A 26,890-nucleotide genomic window follows, 5' to 3' on the forward strand; every position below is an offset into this window, starting at 1 on the left:
TAAATATATTTTTGTGTAAATGGAAGTATGCTTATAGAAGATATTGCAGTTTATTTTTATATACTTTTAATTGAAATTTTAATTTTTTTCTGAACTTAGAATTTATCTACGTATATAAAAATTAATAATACTTTTCGTTGTAATTTTATAACGCAAGAACGGGTTCACCTATCTAAACCAAATGTTTAGGCTGAAGTTTGGACAAAATCGGTCGATTTTTCTTTTATAACATTTTTTGTAACAAATGAATTCAATAAATGGCGAATCATTTTGTTAATGGGGATTGTTGTGTCAAATTCAAACTTTTTTTTAAGGTGGGGATTGTGCTGTCAAATTGAATTTTTTTTCAGTGTTGACAGTACAAGCATGTTATTCATGCGGTCATTTTATTTTGGACGTGCTTCGATTAAAGCAAATTGTCAGCGATAATTATTGATTTGTGTTGATATTTTGAAACATATTGTTGAGTGCATTCATACAAATGGTGAGTCTTGCAATGTTCAAATGTATACTATGTATATGTGTGCGGTTCTTTGATTTTATTATTGCGAAATATTAATCCACCAAAACTGTGTAATGGCACCAGATTGGCAGTGAAAAAGTTATTGCCAAATTTGATTGAAGCTACGATCTTAACTGATAAATCAAAAGATGAAGTTTGTTTGATACCGCGTATCCCTATGATTCTAACTGATATGCCATTTGAATTCAAACGATTACAATATCCTGTGCGTTTATCATTTGCGATGTCCATTAACAAGGCCCAAGGGCAAACACTTAACGTTTGTGGTGTGAATTTGGAGGAATCATGTTTTTCACATGGCCAACTTTATGTTGTCTGTTCTAGAGTCGGTACCCCTAGCCGTTTGTTTATTCATGCTCAAAATGGAAAAACAAAAAATATTGTTTATCCAAATGTTTTGGATTAAGTTTTAAAATAGCTAGCAATTGATAAAATATTTTTTTTGTTTGAATAAATGAATTTGGTGTCAATTTTTTTTTATTATTTCACTTTATACGTAGCGAAGCACGTACCGGGCCGGGCATATATATATATATATATATATATATATATATATATATATATATATTATACATATATATATATATATCAAGCGGCAATAATAAAAATGGTGCCGAAAATTTATAAAGTATTGAAAGTATTAGAAAGTATTTGACAGCAATACTAAACAGTATTGCTGTCAAATGATATTGATTTCTTTGGGATTTCGAATGCATTTTTTTTTTTATTTCCGCTTACTGCAATGCTCCAAATAAATGAAATTTTCTTAAAATTGATTTTTACCTAAATTTATTAGTATTTCTACGAACTGTGTATGTGTTTAGTATATGTACGTGTGAACGCCTCAAACCTCGTGGGAGTGTTCCTCGTGGCCGGGCAGTCCATCGCGCACCACGTAGTGTATCAGGTCCATAGCTCGTCGCATTTGACAAAACACAGTATCCCGATTTTCTCTCGCCGATGCGCTGCCTGGGTGTCGCATACACGTCTGTGTCCAACACGATATGCAAAGAATAATTTCTGGTAAAGTAAGGGCTGCATACTTTTCAGACGCCCTACTGGACGTCTCAAAATCTTTGCTCAAATGTATATTAGATGAAGTATGGTGACATATTGAAAATTACATTTGCTCTAAAAGTAAATATAATAATGAAAATCATATTTTAAAATACAGTATGAAATTTAAGTAGTTAAATCTACTTAAAATTAAAAGTCTACACATCTACAGAATATCTATATATAGGCATAACACTGTAGCTTTCAAGAATATCAATGTATGATGGGTATCATGGGTGACACTATACACTACTCTGTTATGTCCATGGTACCTATTGTTCATGTCTATAGGCGACGATTATTAATTACCATAAGGTAGGCTGACAGATTGTTTGGCATTCTCAGTCGCATAAAATAACATAAATCTCCTGAATCGAAAATTCGAAATTGGTAAAAAAATTAAGCCTTCTTACTAATTTTTTTTAAGGTTTTCGACGTCTGTTTCTTTGTTGAAAATGTTCTATTTTACTGGTTATTAGATTAGAATATTTCCTTAGAAGGATGCTAACGATTTCGATTTTACTCTGTATATACCATTTAATGCTATATTTAGAAGTTCTAAATAATAGCTTGAAATTAAGCATTTTTTTATGCAACTTAAAATGGCAAAGAAACTAATGGATTACTTGATGGAAAGTGGTCACCATCACCTATAAACTTGAGTAGTAGTACCATTGTCAACAATGTATACTGCGTCGCCCATGATATTCCTCATATGTTACCTTACATGAGGATTAAGGTATTATGCATGTGTATTTATCAAACATCCTTTTCAAACTTGACCAACACCAATATAACTATCAATTACATAAACTTAATATCTTAGTGACATTTCAGTTTAGTTTTACCACAGATAATATAATATTACTAGGTTTTACAATAGGTACAAAAGATATAAATACCAATCGGGTCGAGTTAGATTGGTGGAAATAATAAACAATTTCGATTATATAAAAGTATTTCTTCAGTTTAAATGACTAAATAATATCTATGAAAAAGTATTGGGAATTTCATTATTTAATAGACGCAAATAAAGAAAAATGATAAGTTCTGTAACGTATGCAGTATAAAAGAGGGTTGGAATAGAGGCGTACTTCCAGCCGCAACCGCTCGGAAGCGCTGACAAATTGCGGCTTTGCCATACCGCAGATGACATGATTGTTCAGTCTCCCAAGGCCGTACTACCATTTGTAAACTACACAAAAGTACTAGTAACTACTAAACTATTCCTATTTTAAAATTATTCTCGCTAGTCCGTTCAAGTATGTCGATGTCAACAGGCGAATTTACACAAATCGTATTATGATTCATTTTGTATACTCAGACAAGTATAATAGGCAAGATGCCTATTAAGCTTGGCGTTAATTAACGACTAGTACAATTCCAACAATCGGTTTACACGAAACGAATCGTGTTATAACACATAATATTTAACCCTCTTGCTCTTTATGCAAGTAGTAATCTTCTTTGAATTAAATATTTTTCATGACAAGAATTTAATGAGGTAATATTTTCTCAAATTAAATAAAAGATACATCATATCTTTCTACTAGTGGCACAGGTTTTGCGTTTAGTCTAATAGGTAGATAAGTGAGTAACAAACATCCAGTCACGTACCTAAAATAGGTAATATATTAATGTCACAAAAATAGACAATGCAAGCATCTACCTCACTGTATATAAAAGTTTATGATATAAATATAAAAAATAAATAGATATGCATAGAGGCATTTGTTAACTGTTGTCATTTTTCTTCAAAATTCTGAAATTGAGCATATTTGAATCCAATATTCTAATATGGCTATCACAATGATAAGTGTCTACCCGTGACTTTCCAATAAATTTAGTATGCTAACGGAGTTTCCATCACGGCGAGTTAAAATTGACACATTAACTTTTCGTGTCGATCAGATTCGAACTCATGACCTTTGGGTTCAATAAGTCGGGGTAGTAAACTCCCAGGTCATGACATTGAAGTGAATTCATGCTGAATTATTTATACATTATCGTTATTGTACTTAATAGAAAAGAAATATAATATACAAGACAAGGCTTGTATATAATTTATTTATTTCAACTTCACTGCACAATTATCTAAGTGAGTGTACATATGATGAACTTAACACTTTATAGCGTTCTTCACCAGTTAACCATGAGGCAAATGGAAAATTATAAAAATCTATCTATTTTTTATACAAAGAAGGTGGCAAACAAGCATACAGCCTATCTCTAGGTAAAACCTCGGCAGGGAACTCATTCTACAGCCTGAGAGTTTGCGGGAGAAAACTCCTTTGAAATCACACTGTACATGACCATTTAGGTTCAAGTATATAATAGGAAATTTAGTATAATAAAATAAAATTATCTTAATAATTCGGATCGATGATGTAGATTAGTATTGTCTGATACAGATTCAACTGTACACTTTAATGAGGAATGGTTCATAAACCTTGTTGTCACAAACAATGGAGCGCGGTCCTGAATTGGTGTGGTGCATAATTGATAGGCGGTACTGCGACCGAGCGACAGGTCTAATTTACGCGGAATACCACCGGCCTCGCCGGACATGGGATTGGAAATTTATTGCGATCCATTGGTGTTAATACAATACCTTGAGTAGGTCAAGGAGGCATTATATATAATACCACTGCAAATTGCTTAGTCCTAGGCGATAATTTCACCTAAACAAGGTCAACTTAATTGCTCCAATTTATTCAAACGAGTTCTTTTTTTAATTGATTCAAGTAATAGATTATTACTACAGTTGTACAGGGTATCCTATTAAACCTAAGTTACTATAAATTATTCTGCGTCTTCTTTTACTTTTAAAATATAGCTTCTATCTAGTTTATATCTTTATAATACTTTTAAGTTGATCACTATCTATCATTATGGGTAATTTTTGGACAACAGAAATTATCGGTCATTATGTGAATCTAACACATGCAAAAGGAGGGAGGAAGCAATTATTAGTAATGTGGCCTATATCAGTTCTATTGCTAGCAATGTACCCTTTTAGGTTGACCTCTCCGTGGTCCCTCTGGAAACTATCGTGATAAAAACTATGTGTATTGATGTATATATGTATAATAGGTTAGGTAGCCTTTTCATTTTCACCTATCATCTCTCACTGGCGTCCCGCCAACCTATACTGATAACACAGGCGGAGTTACCATTTCGTTATCATCTCTAAAAATATACGAATACACGAAAAGTATCACACTATATACCTTAGACGATGTAAGTAGCATAAGCGTAGATCTTTCGAGAACATTCCGTGCCGCGGCAACTTGGGCTCTTCGTCGTTCGTCACGTAGGTCAGCGCGGCGCTCGGCAGTGAGTCTCGCTAGCTCTACCATCCCTCCGCCGAACTCTGTGAATGCTCTCACGAACTCCGCAAAGTTTGACACGGACTCCAGGCGGTCCAAGGACCGCGCCACCTGCTCGACGTGACAAGATTATGTCTCAATTCTCATGTATTTAAGCTGGTATATCTTGGTCGAAACATTTAGTCAAATGATTAGTTTTAAAATTTAGTCTTGCTATATAATTCACTGGTCATTAGCTATGTTAATAGAATGAAAAACTTTTGTATTGTGTAGCAGTGTGTAGCGTGTTGACCGCCAGTTATCTGATATATATCTATTGTATAAACTATTAATATTATTTGTAATTTATGGAATTGATTCACAAAAAAATCTGTCCAATAATGCTCTAATTGATTTAATAGTATTTTTTAATAATTTATTGTAATGGAATTAGTTAAATATTATTGTAATGTTGTTTGGTTTTATTTAGTTACTCTTAATAAATACAATAAACCACAAATTGGATAGGTGCTTGTTTTAAAATTTGTGAATTAGAACAACACGGAATGTATGATGGATGGATAGAAGACACAAACTTTGTTTAACTTGCCAATTATTTCATTAGTAAGTGAATAATGTAACAAATAACTTGAGTAGGTCCCAAGCACCCAAGAATTTCCTTTATAATTAAGGAGTTTCAAAAGCAATTAATCCTTAACGCCACTACATCAGTTTGATACAGATGGTTGGTTGTTTCGGCTCAACGGGGCCTCGTGTATTGATTACTATGATTTATGATAGGTAAAAGCCCAAGAGCTCTTTGATTCAAGCGGCTCCTTAGTTTTTACAAGGTTAAAAGTTTACATGAGTATCTGTTATAGCACAGGTAATGTGAGTTGCAATAATGTTAGTTTAAAACAGTGTGTAAGGCGTTTATAGTTTCCGCGCATAGTAGTATGTTTTTATATTCATTATTCATGTTAGAATATTCGTTTCATAATTGTACTCATTGTAAATGACCAAACCAATCTTTATGAACAGCTTATTATTCCTAATTACCTTGTCTTTGGCAAGCAGTAGTTGTCGTACGACGACCATGTCCGCTAGCAGCAGGACCCTGGTGACGGCGGCGAGGAGGGCGCGCGCCGCCGACACCATGCCAGCGCCGTCCGCACCGGTGCACACACGTTCGATTGCGCGACCTTTAATAAAGGGATTTCATGATCATAAAAACTTGGTAAACCTTCTTGCGAGATAATTTTAAATTAGATAATAATTAATAATATGTCACACTATCACACCGATTGCTTGGTCCTTAAACTAGGATTCCTTGTGTTATGAAGGGGTACCACTTAGAATATTCAGATTGGAGTCAATTCAGAAAAGTTGTTTTTATAAATTGGCTGGTCGAAGAATCGAAACCGGGACCTCATTACACAAAACAGTATACTCTGTTATGTCCATGGTACTGCTCATGTCTATAGGCGATGGTTATCACTTTATATCAGGTGGGCCGTCAGCTTGTTTGCCATTCTAAGTAGTATAAAAAAAACAAAGCAACGTGCTTATACTACGGAGTTTGTCATGTTATATTAGATGTATACAGATTGTTTATGATTGGCAAAGAAAAAATACATTTCAAAAGTATATATCTGAGAATAGTTATTCATCTGTAGTATTCTATCAGTTCTTTGAACGAAATTATCGTCTATCAAGGAGTACCATAATTGTGAACTGTATTTAGTATACAATATATTTTTGTGTAATTACCGATATATTTTTATTAAATTACTACAAACAAATTGATTGCCCAAATGATTGAAAGTGATTTCTGTTGCTTACAGATGTGAAGAATATTATGGACAATACAGAACTGATATCTATGGCATTTTTTATTTGTTGCAGGTTCCGAAAAGTAAGGTAACGATAACGTCACAGTTCACGCCATATAAGTCACATCAGAATACTCTACTTCGACATAATGATGATAATAATAATAATAATCTTTATTTGCTTAAACACAGTACATTCAAAGATGTTATATTAGTGAAAGAACATTCGTGTTTAGCTAACAATCTGATGACATGCAAATTTATTTAAGATATCCAATTAACATTTTTGTTTTTTAATTAAGAAAAGTTTATAAATATTAACAAAATAATAAATAAATACTACTGATTTGAAGGTATAAGAATTTTTTATCGCCTTGAGTCCCGATAGTGTATTTAAAATAGGTATAAGACTTTTTAATAAAACGCCAACTTGGCGTTGCAATCCCAGATTACGGCTAACTGAGAATAAACAACCTGGGTGTATTGCGTTATATTTTCCCTCATTTAGTTTCATTAAAAATCTTATACCTCTGAAGTCAGCAGCGGGATCTTTTACTATAATTTTAAGTCTATAGATTTTTCTGTTATATATCCTATTATTATTATAAATGCGAAAGTTTGTAAGGACAAATAAATAGATAGTTGGGTGGATGGATGTTTGTTATTTTTTCTCACAAAAACTATTTAACAGATTTGACTAAAGTTTGGTATACCTACCTAAGAACATGTGTATATTCAAACTTAGCAAATAGGGTATTTTATTTATTTATTTATTTATTCTTTATTGACCACATTACAAACAAAATGTCTGGTACAAAAGGAGGACTTAATTCATTCTCTCCCAGTCGACCTTTGGCAAAATAGAAATTAAATTATGGGGTGAAAAAATTGAAAATTGATGTACTGATTCAATTGGACGATGCCGCGGGATAGAGTTTTTTTATACTAGAGTAAGTAATTTTAATAAGAATTGTAACTAAATACGAAAAATAGGAAAAACGTGCTTTAAATGTAAAAACGTGACAGTTTGTGAAGATCTTTGGATATTCGGATTGTAACGGCTGAACGATTTCAAAGTACGGGACACAGCTAGTAATCCTATATGGGGGTTTTAAAAATAGAAACATATCTGTATATTTATAAAAGATTCCTTAATAATCTATTATTAAAGCCTATTTTCTATAATAATATATAATTAAAATATACTAGAACGATTTTATATTGAAAGTATGTCATCAATTATGAACTTTCTGATAATTTATTGCATCATCTTGGTAACAAAGCCATCGAGCGATGCGGTGGCATTCATTAAATTAATAATTCTTGTGACCGAGTTTTACCCTTGTTATAGTCACTGGCACCTTGTGTAAAAGTAATGTTACAATTACATATAAGAATTTATAACGAACGAGTAAAGTATTCTACTACATATTATAGTTGTTATAACTTTGAGACGTTGAAAAATCGAGCACCTCGATCCAATCTTCCCTTTTCCACGTTATATCTACCTATCTGAAAAACTCTGACAAGCGACAGAAAACTTCACTTCTGTTTAGTGTATCTCAAGATTCTCAAGGTGAAATGTAGGTATGAAAAAGACATCGCTCTTTGAATGACGCAGTGCGCTTTAACATTTTTCAAAAGAGCTTCATTTTGATGCACAGTTTTCGGTGTATAATTCTAGAATTTTTTTTTTTAATTTCTAGACGAGTACATAAAGTTATAAAGTTGTCTTGGAAAATACATTTATATATAATAAATTGTATATGACGATACGAGTATCTTTTTTATTATCATTGCAAGATATGTTAACTATAGGTAAACACTGCCTACAATAATTTATGTGCCACAAAGAAAAAAATTGAAATTCTTAAGTATTTGATATTGAAAAACGATATCCATATATTAATGTCAGAAATCGTTGAAAAAACTGGTTATACCTACGAGCGAAACCATTTGCAAATCTCTAAAAACCGATCACGGATGATTGGGGTGGCAATCGCGTCTAAATGAGATTAATAAACGAGCTCGAAATGTGGTTTGGCGCAGGCAACGTTTGTGTTAACCAGTCATTTATATTTCGCCGACACTTTAAGCCACCAATTAGATAGATGCCTAACAAAGCGGTTTAGTTAATATTTCGATAAATGATGAATTATTGCCTTGAATAATAAGATAACTTAATATTTTTCAATTTATCAACATTATATATATTGTAAAAAAAAACATGATCGTCACGTTTGTTAATTAAATTATGCTCGTGTCTGTGCTTAATTTAGTGAATATTGTACTTGATACTAAAACTTGTAAAATTAAAGTATATGTTATGCCTTGATATTTCAAATATTTGTTTTGGGTGTAAGGTTTATATATAAGAAATCACCTCTTTTGTGTTTATTTACATATAAATCTATAAAATTATTAATTTAAATGTTATTACAAAATGCAGTTATAAAGAAAAAACATTGTCGTTAATTGCTATTTCTTGTAATAATAATTAGAGAGACTGTGAATTCAATGCATCAGGTATGTGTTTGGTTTACGTAAATGTGACCATGTCTCTAATTACCGCAAGCACCTCAACTGACTTCCAATAAGATAATGGCGCAAAATGCTCATTCTGTTCTTGCTGTACAAAATTTTGTTTTACCTTTCGGCCCCAGATTATCTCCGAGAGACATTTACCTTCAGAATCCCCGATCCCCGTGTGCGTTGTCTATAACATCATTCATTGGAATTACCTATTCATAACTCCCACTTTTACACCAAATTCATTACAGTGCAAGCTGCTAGACTCTGGAATTCCCTCCCAAATGATACCAGAATGGCGCAAACCGTCCATTCTTTCAAAGCTCAAATAAAAAGATTTTACAATACAATTGACAGCTGAGTTATTTATATGTATAATAGTTATTCTATGTTTATATATATTTAGTTATATCTATATATGTATCTATGTGTATATGTATATATATTATTTATTTTGCACCATATATGTTATGCTTTATATATAAACCCTATAGACCACTTTCCCCTTTCGGATTCTCAAGGTTGACTAGAAGAAATCCCTTTAAGGGTCTGCCTGTGTACATTTTTGCTATATCCTAACGTCTATACTACAAGTGAATGTACAAAAATATATAAATAAATAAACAAGGCACATACGTAGATATGTATACGTTTTATATACGTGTAGACACTATTAGATAAGCATTTTTAAAAGAAAAAGTATGCAAACACTATCTAGTAGCTAATTGTTATCAAATATAAATTTGTATGCTTTCCTTCACAATAAAAGAATCTATATATTCTTTTAATACCTATGCAGTAATAAAACTACAAAAGCGTTTTTTTACTTTAATAAACAATAATATCATGATATTTTTGCTGTGTGGTCCCGGTATAAATGAGCCATTTCTTTCTTCCCTGTAAATTAAATTTTCAATAGATAATTTAATAGTTTACCGTTTGCTAGTTAATTTGTTATGACCAGTCAAAAGTTGATAAAAATATTCGATTTGAAGTATCGAGTCGAAATGAACTCTTAAAGTTCCTACATACCAATGCGATTGAGAGGAGACGACTGAACTTGGCATGACGGCCAGCAGTTACAATTAAGATTTCCAGTGATCTGGGCGTTTCCATTGTGCTTGACATACTTATCTTGGAAGTTGTAACTTTATTTAGAATTTGTGTAAACTCTTTAGAACAAAGTAAAGTCATAATAATTGGTGTCATGTACAGAGGATTGTTTTAACAATCAACTTGCTAGTGTTAAGCAATCTTCAACTTTTTTACTTATATAACATCAATATTAATATCATTTGTTTTTTTGTTAAAATATCAACAAAAAGAATTACTTATGAAGTTGATATTATAATTACTTAATTAATTATAATATCACTTATATTATTTTAATTATTTATTTAAAAGATTCATTATCGTTCAGTGAGACGCGCCCAGTAGTGATTGGACATCGACGTAAAATAGTAAAAATGTTTATAATTATATCTTATTTACAAATTAGTATCCCTCTCTAGCTTCGTATTGTTTTTTGAAAATAATTACAGTCCATGTTACTCATTCATAATGTAGCTTTCTATGGGCGAAAGAATTTTAAAGTCAATAAGGTATTTTTGAGTTTACAAATTAAATAAATCTTTCCACTTTATAAATCTAGATAAGTTTCTATTTGGACTAATTAAGCATTTCATTGTAGTGTAATTTGAGTAAAAAATCCGCATAATACAGATTCAGACTAACTTTAAATAATAGTTCTATTTCATATAAATAGTTCTCGAATTAGTGTTATTTAAGTATGTGAATGTCGACTATTATTCATGTATAGATAATAATGAAAATATAGATTTATCCATATTTCTACATTTATTAAATTCACCCAGTCCCTAAATGATTCAGCGACTTTAAACTATATGTTTTAACATAATTGGGTTTTAGCACAGCTTTAGTCCACGCTCCCTTTGGGGTTGTTTTTGTTATGCTTTTCATTTAGTGGCAACTAAACTTCGTAGACTGAAACTTTGACTATGTGTTAAGTGGTGTTTAAACAGCAAGTATAGTCATTAAGATTAGAATTAATGGGGTATTAGGATGATGCTAATCATCGTATAATGATCAATATCTCAACATGATTAACGATTATACAATTGCCAGTAAGGGTATATGAATAAGGTTTAAATGCCTAAGTATTGTCGATTTATTAATTTAAATCATGGATATGTTAATATTTGCTAATTCAAATAAAGGTTTGTAAGCTACGTAGGTTGCGGGGTGAGATTTTTCGCGTGTCACCACAAACCGCATTGGCACGCAATGGTTCCAAACGTAAGTTAAATTGCGTGTCGACACACAGTTTAATATTTGATCAGGTGTAACCACGGATGGACCAGCGACGTATAATGCAAATTTTTGCAATAGTTTTGTTGTATTTGTATTTAATACAGACCGGACTCGTATTAGAAATGTGAAGATTTGTACGTTTGTATAATAAGATTTGGATGTTTATGACTATATCAATAAATAGCTTAAATTAAATTGAGTACATAGAATAGACACCCTAGATTAATACATAAGCCTCTTTATATAGTCGTACTTTAAAAGTAAAAGGCTTCAGGGTACCACTAATATTGACATAATTAGTAAATATTTTTCGCCACAAAAAAACCAGTAATTTCAATTATAACTACATTAATATGATCTCAGTCGTGTGCAAAAAAAAAATCGTCATAATCAGTTCAGAATAGATAAAGATATTATACTGTGATATTGCGTAACATACAAACTTGCAAATCTGTGACAGTTTAGTTTAATTCCTATTTACATACTGTTTAGCTATACGGCTAATATACTCCCTACACATTTAGTTTGTATGCAAGTAATTAAGCACTGAACCTGTTAAAGCCCTGCTGTACTAACAGTAATTATCCCCGGCGACCCAGTATAAAACAAAGTTAGTTGTGTTGCTATTTCACGCGAGTATTAACTTGCTGTCAGCAAAATTTTAGACTACGCCTAATACAATGTTAATGGTCTGAAGTATCTGCAATATTATAACTACAGCAGTTAGGTAGATAATTAATAGTTTCGGTGCTTCAATTTAATGTATTAAATTGTAGCTTTGAATATTTGTGAATTATTTATGTCATATAAAGCGTCATTTTATTAGAAATACGTTTTTTATGCAACTTAGAATGGTAAACAAACTGACGGCCTACTTAATGGAAAATAGTAAACGTCGCCTATACACATGAGCAGTGCCATGGACATAACAGAGTATACCGATCACCCCCCCGCCACCCCCGCGTTGCATTCCTGAGGACTCAGGTGTTATTCCTCTGTAAATTATTGTAAATATGTACTATAATTATTTATTTTGATTTTTTAATACTGAAAATAACAATTAAGCTATTAATGTCATAATAATAATTATTTCTGATGTACATAGGTACACTGCTACATAGATCTTCTTCATAGATCGCCATAAGGAACGATTCTAAGTTTTTTCCTCAGTAGATGAATTCATCATTACATATAGTGAAATGCAGTGATTACCTAAATTGTAAAGCTTTCTGCTCTTCGTTGGCCTGGGTAGAGCGGTCACTATTAAATTTTTTCTTATGATGAGTGAAAATAAAATGGCAACCTCGCCGGTATACTCGTACATATACTGGCGAGACACCAGTGATAAATAATGGCTGAGGATGATAGCAGGTTAGAGTGATACTCATCGTGACGTATCATCATTCCATAGGAATTAATCAAATAAATAAATTTTATATATTATATATAAATATTTTTATAATATGATAAATCATGATAGTTGTTTTATATATTATATATAAATATTTTTATTTTTTAATATATTTAATAAAATTTTCATTTAAATATTCTATTATAGATTAACATTGGTAAATAAGGTACTTTTATCCAAAATTCGCGAGGTGTAACGAATACAAAGTATGACAATATATTATGAAGATTATATAAAATTAAAAAAAATAGAATATTGTCATTTGATGAAAGGGATCTCAGATGTTAAACGTAAGGACTTCAAATGGGGCTATTAATGGAATTAATAGGAATACTTGTTGGGTTGCACGAACTCGGTTCAAGTTCGTCTGCCCAAACGCATTACTAGACCGTGACGAGAAATTTAATGAGCCTGATGTACATACGGTACAGCTTCATCAGCATTGTTTCATGGATAAAACGGCGACCGTACCACACATATGTAGAGTTTGATACTTGTATGTAAATATTCATGAGTTACTTTGTCTCGTGTCTCGGGATAGTCAGTTGTAATGTAAAAATGTATTCTATATATAGCACGTTGCATTATATATATATATATATATATATATATATATATATATATATATATATATATATATATATATATATATATACATATATATATATATATATATATATATATATATATATATATATATATATATATATATATATATATATATATATACATTCCTTGCGGTTTTTGAGGATATCATCATATCAGTCGTTAAGTGTTTAGTGGTAAACATTGGCTTTTTTCATAAAAGTGAGTTTTGCCAGCAGTTACTACGCTTGACAGGCGGGTTGCCAATAGCAGTTAGCCTTTGATGATGTTTGAAGAGGGACGCTGATACCGATTTCTTGACTGTTTATCGATAATGACAGCCACAATAAAATAATTTTAATTAAAAAACATTTTATTTGTAATAAGTGTGTAATAACTCCTAGTACCTAAAGTATACTTTGCTACTCTACTTCATTACAAAGTATAAACACATCGTTGTGGAAGTAGCTGAAATAAACAAGTCTATCTGTCTACGATTATTATGGTAATTGTCTATTATAATTTACCTAAGGGGTTATTACACTTTCAAATGAAACTACCTAGCATTTCAAACTGAATACATCAATTTAATGTGTCATACTTTCATTAACAATAATGTGTTATTATATTTTAGAATTCTATGATATCTTAATTATATCTACTATACTCATATATATGTATGTATATATCTTACGAATAATACGTCTCTTGTATAATATCCTTTTGTTTTGATATTTTTTTATTAGCTACTATAAACTATTCTATGTGCTAAATCAGGATAGAACCTACGCGTGTATCAAATTTCATTAAAATTCGTTCTGTAGTTTTTGCGTAAAAAAGTAAAGAACATCAATCCATCCATCATTCTTTACAAACTTTAGCTTTAGCTAACCTAACCGTTCTGGCTTTGTATCCGAAACCCATATCAAAATACAAGTGCTGTATACTTCTACGCCAAACTTTTTGTTTCCGGAATTCGAATTTATTATATCAGCCATTTCTATAATTATAGGCACTTATAAAATACAATAAAAATACAATTTCTGAAATCAATTTGTGAAAAAATGTGTAAATTAATACACTACACGTGCAAAAATAAGATGCCCAGTATATATATAATTTGGGCTATAACGTGTTCAGAGGCCCAGTCGAAGAAGTCGTAAACATAAATTTCGTCGTAAATCGTTAATCTCTTCAGTGACTTAATGTATCGTTAGCTACTGCCTACTCACTGGGTTAAGTGCTGACATTCAATACAAATTCTTAGTGTATTACCCGATATATTTCATCTTTTATTCACTTTCGGTGTTGTGCCCATGATTTATGTACTTAGTACTTAAAGGAATTTGACTTATTCTATCAATATAAATCTAAAACTTGGTAATCTTAAATTCCGACTAAGTCTTTGGGGATACAAATCATTAATAAACTTAATCTACCCTGATTGTTAATAATGGAGACTAAGGACTCCATTGCTAATAATATATCCAAACAGGCCGACCTCCACGTGGTCCCTCCTGGAAACCATCGTGATGAATTCCAAGTGTATTCAACATGATGGGCTAACTGACCTGTCTTTTCATTCTCACTTATCATCACTCACTGGTGTCCCGCCAGCGTATACCGATAGCGCAGACGGGGTTACTATTCCATCATCACCCATTAAAAAAATCTACCCTGGAGGTAAGCGATTTTTTTCCTACCGTTTTGGATTCAATATGGCAGAGAAGTATTGTAAAGACCAACTTCCTGTCGTCTCACGGAGGTGATGTTGTGCGTGAGTGCAATTTGATATGACAAACAAATTGACATTCCACACAGTAAAAAACTGTTAGATTCTCAACTGAAATGCTGCCATAGATTAAGAATAGAATACCTTCGAAGCTAGGCCACGCAATTAGGTAGGAAGGTTCAACGGTAGAAACACGAATGTTGACATTTGTATTTCTGCCGCTGTGATAATTTTTGTAGAAAGTTTTTCTTTGAAATGAACATAATTATGAACGAGTCCATGCCAATATTTTCGATAATTTTATATTACCATCCTGCTAATTTTCTTCACATACATAAAGCGCACACTGCGAAAATTAAACAACGCGTTTAATAATTTTACAACGCGATTACAAAGTTTCGATTTTCCCTGGAGTCGACACTCGATACATGTTAGCGTAAATGATGTGTACCACTCGATGTAATATTGTTTCGACAACGTCGCATTCAGTATAAGGGAAATGTGATCCTTATAACGTTTGAGAGAAGTTTTATGTTACATGCAGCACCTACGAGCTACTGCGGAGTTTTTGTCGATTAAATTTCTAGCACGCCCTGAACATTATTTTCACCTTATCTGTAAGGGGATGGGCAGAATTATGTTTTTATAACCCGTAATTTATACTTACATTCCCTTTTTTCAGACTTTTTTATCTGAAATTTAGAGATTGATTTGATTGAATGAAATTCCCTACAATGAATGACACAGATTATATAGATTAAAAATATGTACACATATAAAATGAATACTTAATTACATTAAAATAAAAACAGATTGCCAATGATTTTATAATAGAGACAGATTTCTCTATTTTGTAATAGAGAAATAAAAAGTGTAGATTTTTTTATAACTACTCTTAGAAACAGGAAACCCAATAAAACAGATAATTTCTAGATGGTGTATCAAGATGAATTTTAAATTAAGATTTTAATTGATTGTGATTCACAACCATCACCAACCATCACAACCACAAACAATTTAGTGCAGTAGCTTTTACGTGATTGCGAAACAGACATATATATATAGACAGACAGACAAGCAGACATAAAATTTCTAAAAGATATATCTTTGGCATGTATTGGTCTTACTAAGACCTTTCAAATTGTTTTTATCTTAAATATCTTCCTTGTATAGACGCCATTTAGTTACAATTTTATTATATTAGTAAGATAAGAGCAGCTTTGTATGTAATAATTAGGATCTGTGTCATCTTGCAGAACAAGATGTCTAATGATGTCTATATCAAAGATGTCTAATATACCTAGTAAAATATAGAAAAATTTATTTGACTTATGAAAAAATCTGGGATATACAGAAGAACTTAGAGAATAAAAAAAGGAAAAGAAATAACCTCGACTTACACTTTTCTGTACTTGCAACGGTTTCGAAAAAGAAATCGCAACCTTACTACATTTAGATCAATAATGAAATGTCCATTTTGTAAAATACTGAAGGAGAATTGGTGACGAATTTTTTTTATTAAAAAGTATCGGTTTTTTTTGAGCGTTTGTATAGACAGGTATAAAGTTGCCATTTAGATAATATGAACATTTATTGTACTTTTGTATTGTTTTTATGAAATTTTGAATGTTTGTTACTTAAATTTAGTACATAAAAAATATTCCAGATTTAATGCCCTTAATACTACATACTAATTCATGCGAGCATATACATGGGATACAAATAATAATAACATATTCATAATGTTACTATAGTCTTTGAATTGTGAGCTTAACCCGTGTCAAATCATGTTGCCACACAATGTCAATAAGTTATGAACGCCGCTTCTCATCCCGTTCAAGGGAGATTTATATTCTGTCACAAGACGAAGTATCAGACAACCATCTGCAAGTGGTTTTACTACGCCTTCCGATAACACGTCAGTATCCTTAACAATTTATTTTGTACCTCGAACCTGAGGTAAGATGCTTTTATGAGAGTCGAAACTCGTGCATCACTTTCGTAGCGCTATAAATTCGCGGAAGTGGTACGGTACAGATAGAAAAAAAGTCGATTAGCTTTTTTCTATTTATAAAACCACTAAACGTTGTTTTACAAATAACTTGTTACGTATATTCAGCTAATTTTTATCTTATACAAATTTCGGACTAAATTTGTACAGAAATTTAAGCTTGCAATAGCTTGTAGGGTTTTCAAAATCTGCATGTATTTATTACACGACTTTTGGTGCTAACTGTACGTTCTACAATATGGTGATGTTCTTTTTTCGATGCCAGTATAGTCGATGTATGTATGTATATATACATACTTATATAATGTGCGAAATATCACGTTTTGCCATTGTTCAGTTAGGTGTCAAAAATTGTAAATGGGACTTTGTTGTTATCAGACAAAATGTTGTCATACTTCCGCGACGTTTATTTTAAAATATTGTGTTTATGTACTATTATTGTTTCGCTTTCGTGATCGGGATATATTGATTGACTAGGAAAAAAAGTAACTTATGTTCTTTACCAGTTGAAATATTATATATCAAAATAAATGAGGATTGTTCGAGTTGATTGCTATTAAAGAGTTAAGAGATAATAAACAAATAAACACACTCATTTTCACATTACGAGTATATAAATTATTAAATGTAACATTGTCCCTGTAAAGTGTGTAGATGTGAATAGTGAAATGATCTAGGGGACCTTTGCATATATGTAAATTTTACAAGAACGAATTCGCAGGAACAGCTATTATGTCTAAAGATTTGAAAAGCTTTCTTTACCACATAATTGCCAATAAATTGAATATTTTACTGCGGTGGATGTCTGCGGTTCGAGTGGAGGTCGAATTTACGACACCGCCGCCACGTCGGCCGCCCGGCCCGCTTGCTAAGGAAATAGCGCACAAAATAGTTTATGACCGTTAGTAAATTTGTGCTGAATTCGTGAGTGTAAATCTATGTACATAGATTAACATATTTTTTAAAAATACATATTATATATCACATACAGGCTAACATTAAAATTGTTAGCACAATTTTTGATCATCACTTCTGAGTTGCTTGATGCCTCCTAACACAAAATATTTTAGTCTGAGGACCAGGTGAGTAATTTGATTGTATAGCACTTATTATTATTTTAAGGGAGTATTTTATTACTAAAACCAAACGTTTCTTAAAATATCAAAAACACAATATTTGAAAAAGACACAAAATTGGTTAGTATGAAAAGCTACACTAAATAATTTGACACAGCACATTGGTAAGGTTGGTTCCTTTTTGGATTTATTTTCCTTAAAAAAAAAGTATAATTAAAAGCATGTTAATAATATATTTTATTCATAATAATGCTCAAGTAAATCAGTACATTTACAAGGTATAGAGGAATAACACCTGAGTTCTTAGGAATAGTAACGCATGGAGGTGTCATGGGCGAAACAGTATATACGAGTATACTCTGTTATGTCCATGGTACTGTTCAAGTCTATAGGCGACGATTACCACTTTCCATCAGGTGGGTCGTCAGCTTGTTTGCCATTCTAAGTTGCATAAAAAAAAAACATAAATCATTTAAAGTCTGTAATTGTGTATCCAAATTCTTTACAGAGCAAGCTCTTAGATTTTGGAATTCCCTCCAAAATGATATCAGAATGGCGCAAAGATGTTACAATTGATAATTGAGTTACTTATATTTGTAATAGTTATTCTATATTTATATACATTTATTTATAATTTTATTTATATAAACTTCTTTACTAATTATATAGCTACTAGTGATATAATTTGTTATTTATCATATTATTTTTCCACCATATATATGTTATATATATAAATCTTATAGATACTTTTTCCTTTTGTGTTCTCAAGGTTGTTATAACCTAATTTTATAAATAAATTTATATTTTTAATGTGTATGCAAGTATGTGCGTAAGTGAATGCACAAAAGCATATGAAAAAGAAAATATGCATATAACCCACCCGTCTACCAAATTTCGTATTTAAGCGTGATTGAGTAATATACAAACATACAATTATATATCTTTACAATTTTCATATATATAATATTAATAATGTAAATAATGTCTTTAGAGTAACATCGACAGTTTACAAAATTATTAAAAAAAGTTACCTGTCTAGTAAGCAAACCTTTATTTTATTTCTATTGTATATGGAACCTTTTGTTGCACGCTTCTAAAATAACATAAACAAAGTATTGGGAATAGGTACTTTCTACGATATATTCTGTTAAAAAAAAGTACGCAACCAATTGCTTAGTCCTCGTTTTCGACACTATGAGAAAGCAGACAATGAAATATCTACACACGATCTGGAACACTCGGATGCGAGTCTGTTCAGAAAAGGTCGTCTCATAAATTGGCCCGCCCGAGAATAACAATTGAACCGGAGACCTAATATATGTGAAGCGTCGACTACTTCACTCGACTTAATATAAAAAAATTGCTGGATACCTACTAACACAGAGTTATATTAAACCAACTCTAAATTAGTAAAATTCACTTATTTGGAGAGAATTCGATTTCAACATAGGTACTTGGAATGTAATTTTTTTATGTATATCAGTAAAATTTGTAAATTTCTGCATGACAAAAAACAATCTTTATTTGAAATGTAATGAATGCATTTTCGATCGAATCGAAACAAATTTATAATTTCCTTTTTACGTCACATTTTATTTGAATAAACATAAATCAAGATTGATACATAAAACAGGAGACTGGCATGCACAGTATTATCTTTGCGTATATTTAGTTCTTATGTGACTTATGAGAGAGACGTGGCTCTTACACCGTATTTGCTTTTTATGTAATAAATGTAAATACATCATTCAGTAAATAATATTTTGTGACTAACGAATATCTAAATCGAGTGGCTAAATATACACCATATTTTATTCTACTAATAGAGGTGAAAATTTATAAAAAGTAAGTTTTTCGGAAAGATACTAGCTAAAATACTGCAGTTTTGTTAGCGTATATTAGTATATAATATATCCGTTGTATCTGGATATATTTTTTAATATCTATGTGATCTTTAGAAATAATCTCAGTATGAAAATCCTGTCATTTCTACACAACATCATACCTTTAACGACGATAAAAAATATTTTAAAACGCAATGAGAGATAAGAAGCTATTTTTATTGTTTAATGTATTATTATTAAAGCACATTAAAGAAGTCCAGTAATTTTGTACAATATTTACTATTTTTCAAACTATTAAAATGTTTAAATATATTCAAAATAGTAGATTAGAAACTATGCTATTATGTTGTATTAAAGTTTACAAGCTCACTATCCCCTAACGTAAATGTCACAGAGACAATGACACAGCTATAGGTCATGGTGACTTATGGACTTTTGACGTTACAGTCTCTAAATTATCATAACAGCATAACCTCACGTTTTGATTCTTGATGAATTTATGAGGTAACAGTTGGTGGCTTCACAATGGTTTAACACTACGGACGTATGGATGATAGATGACTATGGCCAGCGAGGCTTAAAGATACTAAATAATAACTTTATAAACTTTGTTATTTAGTATAAAATCTTGATAAATACATTATTTAATTTAGAATTGTCTACAGCCTAATGCATGTTAGAAGGTATATTCAAATATAAAATTTAGTTATATCGATTTTCTATAGATGGATCATCTATATATATACTAACGTTTATAACTAGATGTTCTTTGTACTCATACGTAAAAGATATTTTGGTAAAATAATATGGGGCGTCTTAATAAGAACAAATTTGTTGAACTTTTAGAATTTCTGTTCCAATATTACATCAAAACGGTTCCAACAACCACTTGGACGTGGATTTCACAGTTGTCGAAATAAAAAATCGGTGCATGTTTTATCTTACCGATATTTAGAAGTAGTCTATTTTGTTAGTTTTTCGACTTTAAAAATTCATACTTACATAATCGCGGGCAAAAGCTAGTTTTAAAATAAAAATAATATATTATTCAAAAAGAATATAAAATTCGGACCGTCAGGATAGTGCCCAGTAAAGGAGAAAAATAATTTTCTCCTGAGTCAGATGGTCGGTTTCCAGCAATCGCACTCAATCCTGTCGTATTGAGAATATTTTATGTAGACATAGGAAAGGAAACACGAGATACAGAAATAACTCAAAGTCGAAAACGTTTGCATTTTTGCAGATTTAATTTTATTGGTGGTCCTATCTTCCATATATGAGAAAATTAAATGTAATGACAGGTACATATTGTAACTACGTTATAATATTAATGATGAATTTATAATAAAATATATATTAACATTTCAGATTATTAATTAATGTAACAGGAAAAAATAATATAAATGTTCCAATAATCTTCCTGGTTTAATATATATATATATATATATATATATATATATATATATATATATATATATATATATATATATATATATATATATATATATATATATATATATATATATATATATAACCAGCAGCTATTACATTGAAACACTTAGAATGGTAAACACGCAGACGGCCCACCTGATGGAAAGTGGTAATACCTATAGACAGGAACAGCGCCATAGATACGAGTATCACAGAATACACAGTGTATAAATAGAAGATAATAACGATAAAACAAAGCGAACTTTTCTTTAACCATTATATTTATAACCAATTAACTCGTAGCATCTGTGATCGTCTCTTACATTAAAATATTAGTTTAAATAATGGTTAATCATTAAATGACAATCTTGAATTAAATATTTGACTAAGCTTTATTGTTTGAAAAATATTGTATGTGGTTTAGACTAATAACGTATTGAAGATCATTAATCATACATCGACCGATTAATGTTACTCACAAATTTTGTGAAAGAATTTATGTTTCTAATATAAGCAGGTATAATTTATGAATTATGAGAGACAGGAATTAACGCGATCATTTAGGTAAAATATGATAATTAATCCGGGTTATCTCGACCCACAATGAATTGGCAGAAAGAAAATACTTCTATCTCGAGGGTTGAGGTATGACATCGCTACATCATATAATATTAATCCATGGCTACATCAGTCAACTCCTGACCACAGTGTGGTCTAAACGTCGAGATAACCCATGTAAATTAATATGTTTTAACTAAACGAGTATCACTTATAAACCATAAATCCTTACTAATGTGGAATTAAGTTTTTTTATTTGTATATTATTTCTTTTAATAAAACTTCATCTTTACTAATCGTTATGAAATTTGGCGTAAATGTACGATATGGGATGGAGAAGGATGTGCTCGTAAGGATATTTAACCCAGTCAATCGAGGTATCCCCATCACACGGAAAAAGTCGCGGGCAAATGCCTGTTTAAGTATAATTGCTTATGATGAGCTATAAAAGTTTAGGTTACGTATCAACACTGAACCGGGGAAACCATTTAATTTTATAGCCTATATAATAATAAATATCCTTTCCGCTTTGTTGCATTGCCTGTTATAATTGACCCTGAATTCGTTATTATTGTTTATTTATTTTGGAGTATTATAATTGTTTTAAGCATTTTATCTTATACTAGCGATTCGTCCACGCTTTGTACGGGTAGATAGAATTTTTTAAAATTATATATAGCCTAAGTTTGCTAACTTTCTTTTGGGGAAAGAATTCTTAAAATCCGTTGAGTAGTTTTTGAATTTATCTATTACAAACAAATATTCAAATCTCACGTCTTTATAATATTAGTATAGATAATAATAATAAAAAAAAAATTGTAATAATATTATAGAAAATTATTATGAACTTGTTAAATTCGTAATGCGATCTGTTGGCAAACGACTATTAAAGTCTATTTTGATTAGTTTTTATTAAAACATCATAGTTATATTTATATACAATTTAAATACAATCGCTGTTTAATTTAATATAAAGCATATAATGGTTATTTAAAAATCAGACATTATCATTCTTTTATCATGAACTACGAATATCGTTTTGAACGAATAAAAATTTTATAAATTTATACTATTTATTAATATTTACGTCTTATTTTTAATTCCAAATGAATTATATTTGTAATAAAAAGGCAATCTTCCCCTAAATAGCACCATTGACGGGATCGGGGTGGAGGCGTCATACGGGGGGGTACATGTCGGGCTATAAATAGACGACCGCCATACTGGGGCAAGGCCATGCTCCGAGGCGCCTTAACCCGGCTCGCCAGGACGCCAGGTAGGACGGCTTACGAACATCCTTGTGATTAATCTGAGCGTATTTGCGACTCCTGTCAAGTGTCGACTTAGGCTCACTTAATACAAATCCAAGTGCTTCTTCACTGTTAATGTTTGATATGTCCTGATATCAAGGTAAATAATAACTTTGTGTTAAAATGTTTTGTTTCATTTACGAAATAGGAAAGTTAATCATATTTAAAGTTTATTATGGGATAGTTTCTTTATTATACTGAGTAAAAATGTTGGATATACTAGACAATTACACATTTGCATTCACAATATTGTTTTCTATACTACACTTAATAAGTTACTTTATGTATCGGAAAATACGGTTTAATTTCGACTCTACAAGATAACAACAAAACAATATTCATCTGATTGGCGCAAGCAAAGTTAATTATAAAGTAGTTTCGCTGTCAGTCTGATGCTGTTTCTCAGTGCAAATTTGAGTCACTGCAGAGACAGTAGACACAGTAGTGTAGTAGTAGTTTAATCAAGTACCTTTGCCCTTAGCCCATCCCTGTTTCAATTGCTAAGCAGATATGCCTGTATTTCAGTTTGAATAACACCTTACTGGACTGTCACTCGTTTGCCATACCAAATCACATAAAAAATTATAATAAAAAAATAAACAATCATCGCAGAAAAATTATTTGCCTATGTCTCTTTAGTCCGCAATTTGTTTCATGGTCGGTAATATGGAGATAAAACAACACTCAAGGTAATGAAGAGATCATGCAAAACAAAAATAATTCAATATTTTATTTAATTTATCTCATCGGATAATCTGAATAGGGAATCTCCTTTGAAAGGAAATCTCAATTGAATTACCTAATACAATTTTGATATGCGGTATGATATAAGGGATGAAACGGCAGTCGAATACATTTATTATTCAATAGTATACGTATGATGTCGGATCATAAATAAATAATGGGTTTTAATTTTGAATTAATATGTATTTTCTGTATGTGTGTGTGTATGTGTGTGAAACGTTCTGCGTTACCGGAACACAAGAAGAAATGCTTTTGTGTTATCGGAGAAATATGATCTTGGTCTCTTTAACTATATAGAGAATGGTTATGTTTTATATGAATACGTTTTATTTAAGTTTTACCTCGTCAGAGATTTGTTTTGTCGTTACTCTCTATCAGGTGAGGTAAGACCTAATGTAAATCCATCGTCTATTAAAAAAAAACAACATACTTCGCGTAGTAGTAATAGTCCTTATCTATAAAAAAGTGAAAGTCTTTTTTCTTTTGCGCTAAATTTATATACAGTAAACATTTAATGGATTTATATGAGACTGATCGATTGTTTGTGCATTTGGCATAATGATTACTTAGGATCATTTAGAATCCTGTCAATTTCACAAAGGATTTTTTATACTAAAATGCACGAGAATAGAATACTCGAAATGACTTTTAGTCGAATCAATTTCTTTTCAACTGACATATAAAAGGAGGCTCAATATGTGTATATTGTTTTGTGCTACTATTACGCAATATCTTCGTAAATTATGCAGCAATTCCGATGTTCCTTTTTGCAATAGGTAATGTTTATTGTCTTATTCGCTCTAGATTCATTAGGATGTTATTGTGAAATAAAATATTAAATTATTCACATAGTATTGTGCACAGTCTTATGAAAACTATTAAAACTGACTCTCTTATTAATATAGATCTTTGCAAAATTATGAGAGATGTGTTTCTTGTAAAGAATATCTATTGTAAGAATATCCGGATGTTTACAAATGCAGTAAATATTCATAAGACTTCAGTATTACACTGCCCGAAGTCACTTTCAGTTATGAATTAACTGAAAGTGAATATTAGATACTTTTCCTTATTAATTTTGTAGACCAATGTAATAGTTAAGCAGATTATTTACTTAGTTACTCTGTTTATACAGATAAATCAATACTCTTTTACTTTTAATATCGAATTCTGCAACATTCACGTACGTTTTCATTTCAACATAAATCTTATATATTTTAGATATTTATTACTAAGTTTCTACTAATATTATAAATATGAAAACGTATTTGTTGCCTTACTGGCTTAACTAATTATTATGAAATTTGGTATACACTTATTATGCTCATATGTGATGAAGAAGCATATAGGCTACTTTTTATTCCGATCAGTCATATCCCGGTCACGCGAAAGAAGGCGCGGGTAAAAGTTAGTGTAATCTATATTTAACAATTTAGTTAGCTTTGATCCTAATATTGTCTTTAATGTGTTTTTTTTTATTTTACCACAGAAAAGTTAAAACTGTAATGCGATATGTAGGTGTTCTATAGATATTTAGACGACGCAGTATAAAAAACGTCTAACATCTGTTTATATCTACCTAAACATGTAATAAAAATAAAATTAAATAATTATAAAATCTATAGATTTTGACACATAAAATTACAAATAAACATTATTACACTGATTAAACAACATTTGATCATTTCCACGGAGTTTTGTTAAACTCATACAGAGTTTAACAGATATATACAGTTATACAGATAGAAAGTGGGATCGATTCTTAGGCGCCATTTCACTAAAATTATCTTTAAAATAAAATTTCAGTTTGATGGCGCTGCTAAATTTTTAATCTAAGGATCAATATGAATTAAATTTCAAATAGATGTAAGTGAAAATTATTATAAATTTAGTTTATGGGATTCATAAAAAAAGTAATATCGCGAAACTGTCAAATTCATATATCATATTAGGTTAAGACATATATAGGTTTAGAGATATGGTGCCTCAGAATTTGAAACACTAAATGTTTCAAATATTTATTGTAATAAGACAGTTAAAATCAAAATCTAAGGTGTAAATTGACACGTGATATATGATATAGAAAATATTCATAATAACATCAATGTCAACATTTATGCAAGTCAATTTAGGCATTAGCATTTGATTAGCGGCGACAACTGCCATTACCAGCAGCTGATTATGTATAGTGATGGATGATGTGATCGCGCAAAGCTCCCGTTTAATGACGACCTCATTCCGTTCCCGGCCCAAGATTAATGCGTCCCTCGACCCTTTTTTAATTATGCAGCTTTTGTACTAAGAATGCCTGAGATTTTTAATTTGTCTCCAATGAGTCTTACAATAGAAAAGTAGTTCTTTTATTTAAGCTCTAAATTAGCACTTTCGTTAAATTTGAATTACATTAAGTTTGAAAGCAATAAATGAAGCTACGTACCTACCTAGTTGTAAATATAAGGACGAAATATCGATGAAAAGATATAAAATGTATTTGGTATTAAGTAAAGCGTAGTCAGTATTCATAATATTTATAACTTTAAAATAAATAAGTTTAAGGATTTTATTATGTAAACTACTTAGTAGAAATTCGGATTACTTGTATGTATGTA

General features: G+C 30.9%; 1 protein-coding gene across 6 annotated transcripts in view; it reads right to left on the reverse strand.

Moving 5' to 3' along the window:
- The window catches only part of LOC113518306 (alpha-catulin), an 84,728-nt gene that overhangs the window by 13,638 nt on the left and 44,200 nt on the right, over positions 1 to 26,890 (reverse strand). For all 6 annotated transcript variants that reach the window (XM_052902839.1, XM_052902846.1, XM_052902841.1 and 3 more), the window contains exons 3-5: positions 5,947 to 6,089; positions 4,810 to 5,019; positions 1,374 to 1,511 (exon numbers count right to left, since the gene is read on the reverse strand). In XM_052902839.1, the coding sequence (XP_052758799.1) occupies positions 1,374 to 1,511; positions 4,810 to 5,019; positions 5,947 to 6,089 (491 nt within the window). The remainder of the gene's footprint in view (positions 1 to 1,373; positions 1,512 to 4,809; positions 5,020 to 5,946; positions 6,090 to 26,890) is intronic.

Source organism: Galleria mellonella, unplaced genomic scaffold, assembly GCF_026898425.1.
Source record: "Galleria mellonella isolate WM207_F2 unplaced genomic scaffold, CSIRO_AGI_GalMel_v1 utg132, whole genome shotgun sequence".
Classification (NCBI taxonomy): Eukaryota; Metazoa; Arthropoda; class Insecta; order Lepidoptera; family Pyralidae; genus Galleria; species Galleria mellonella.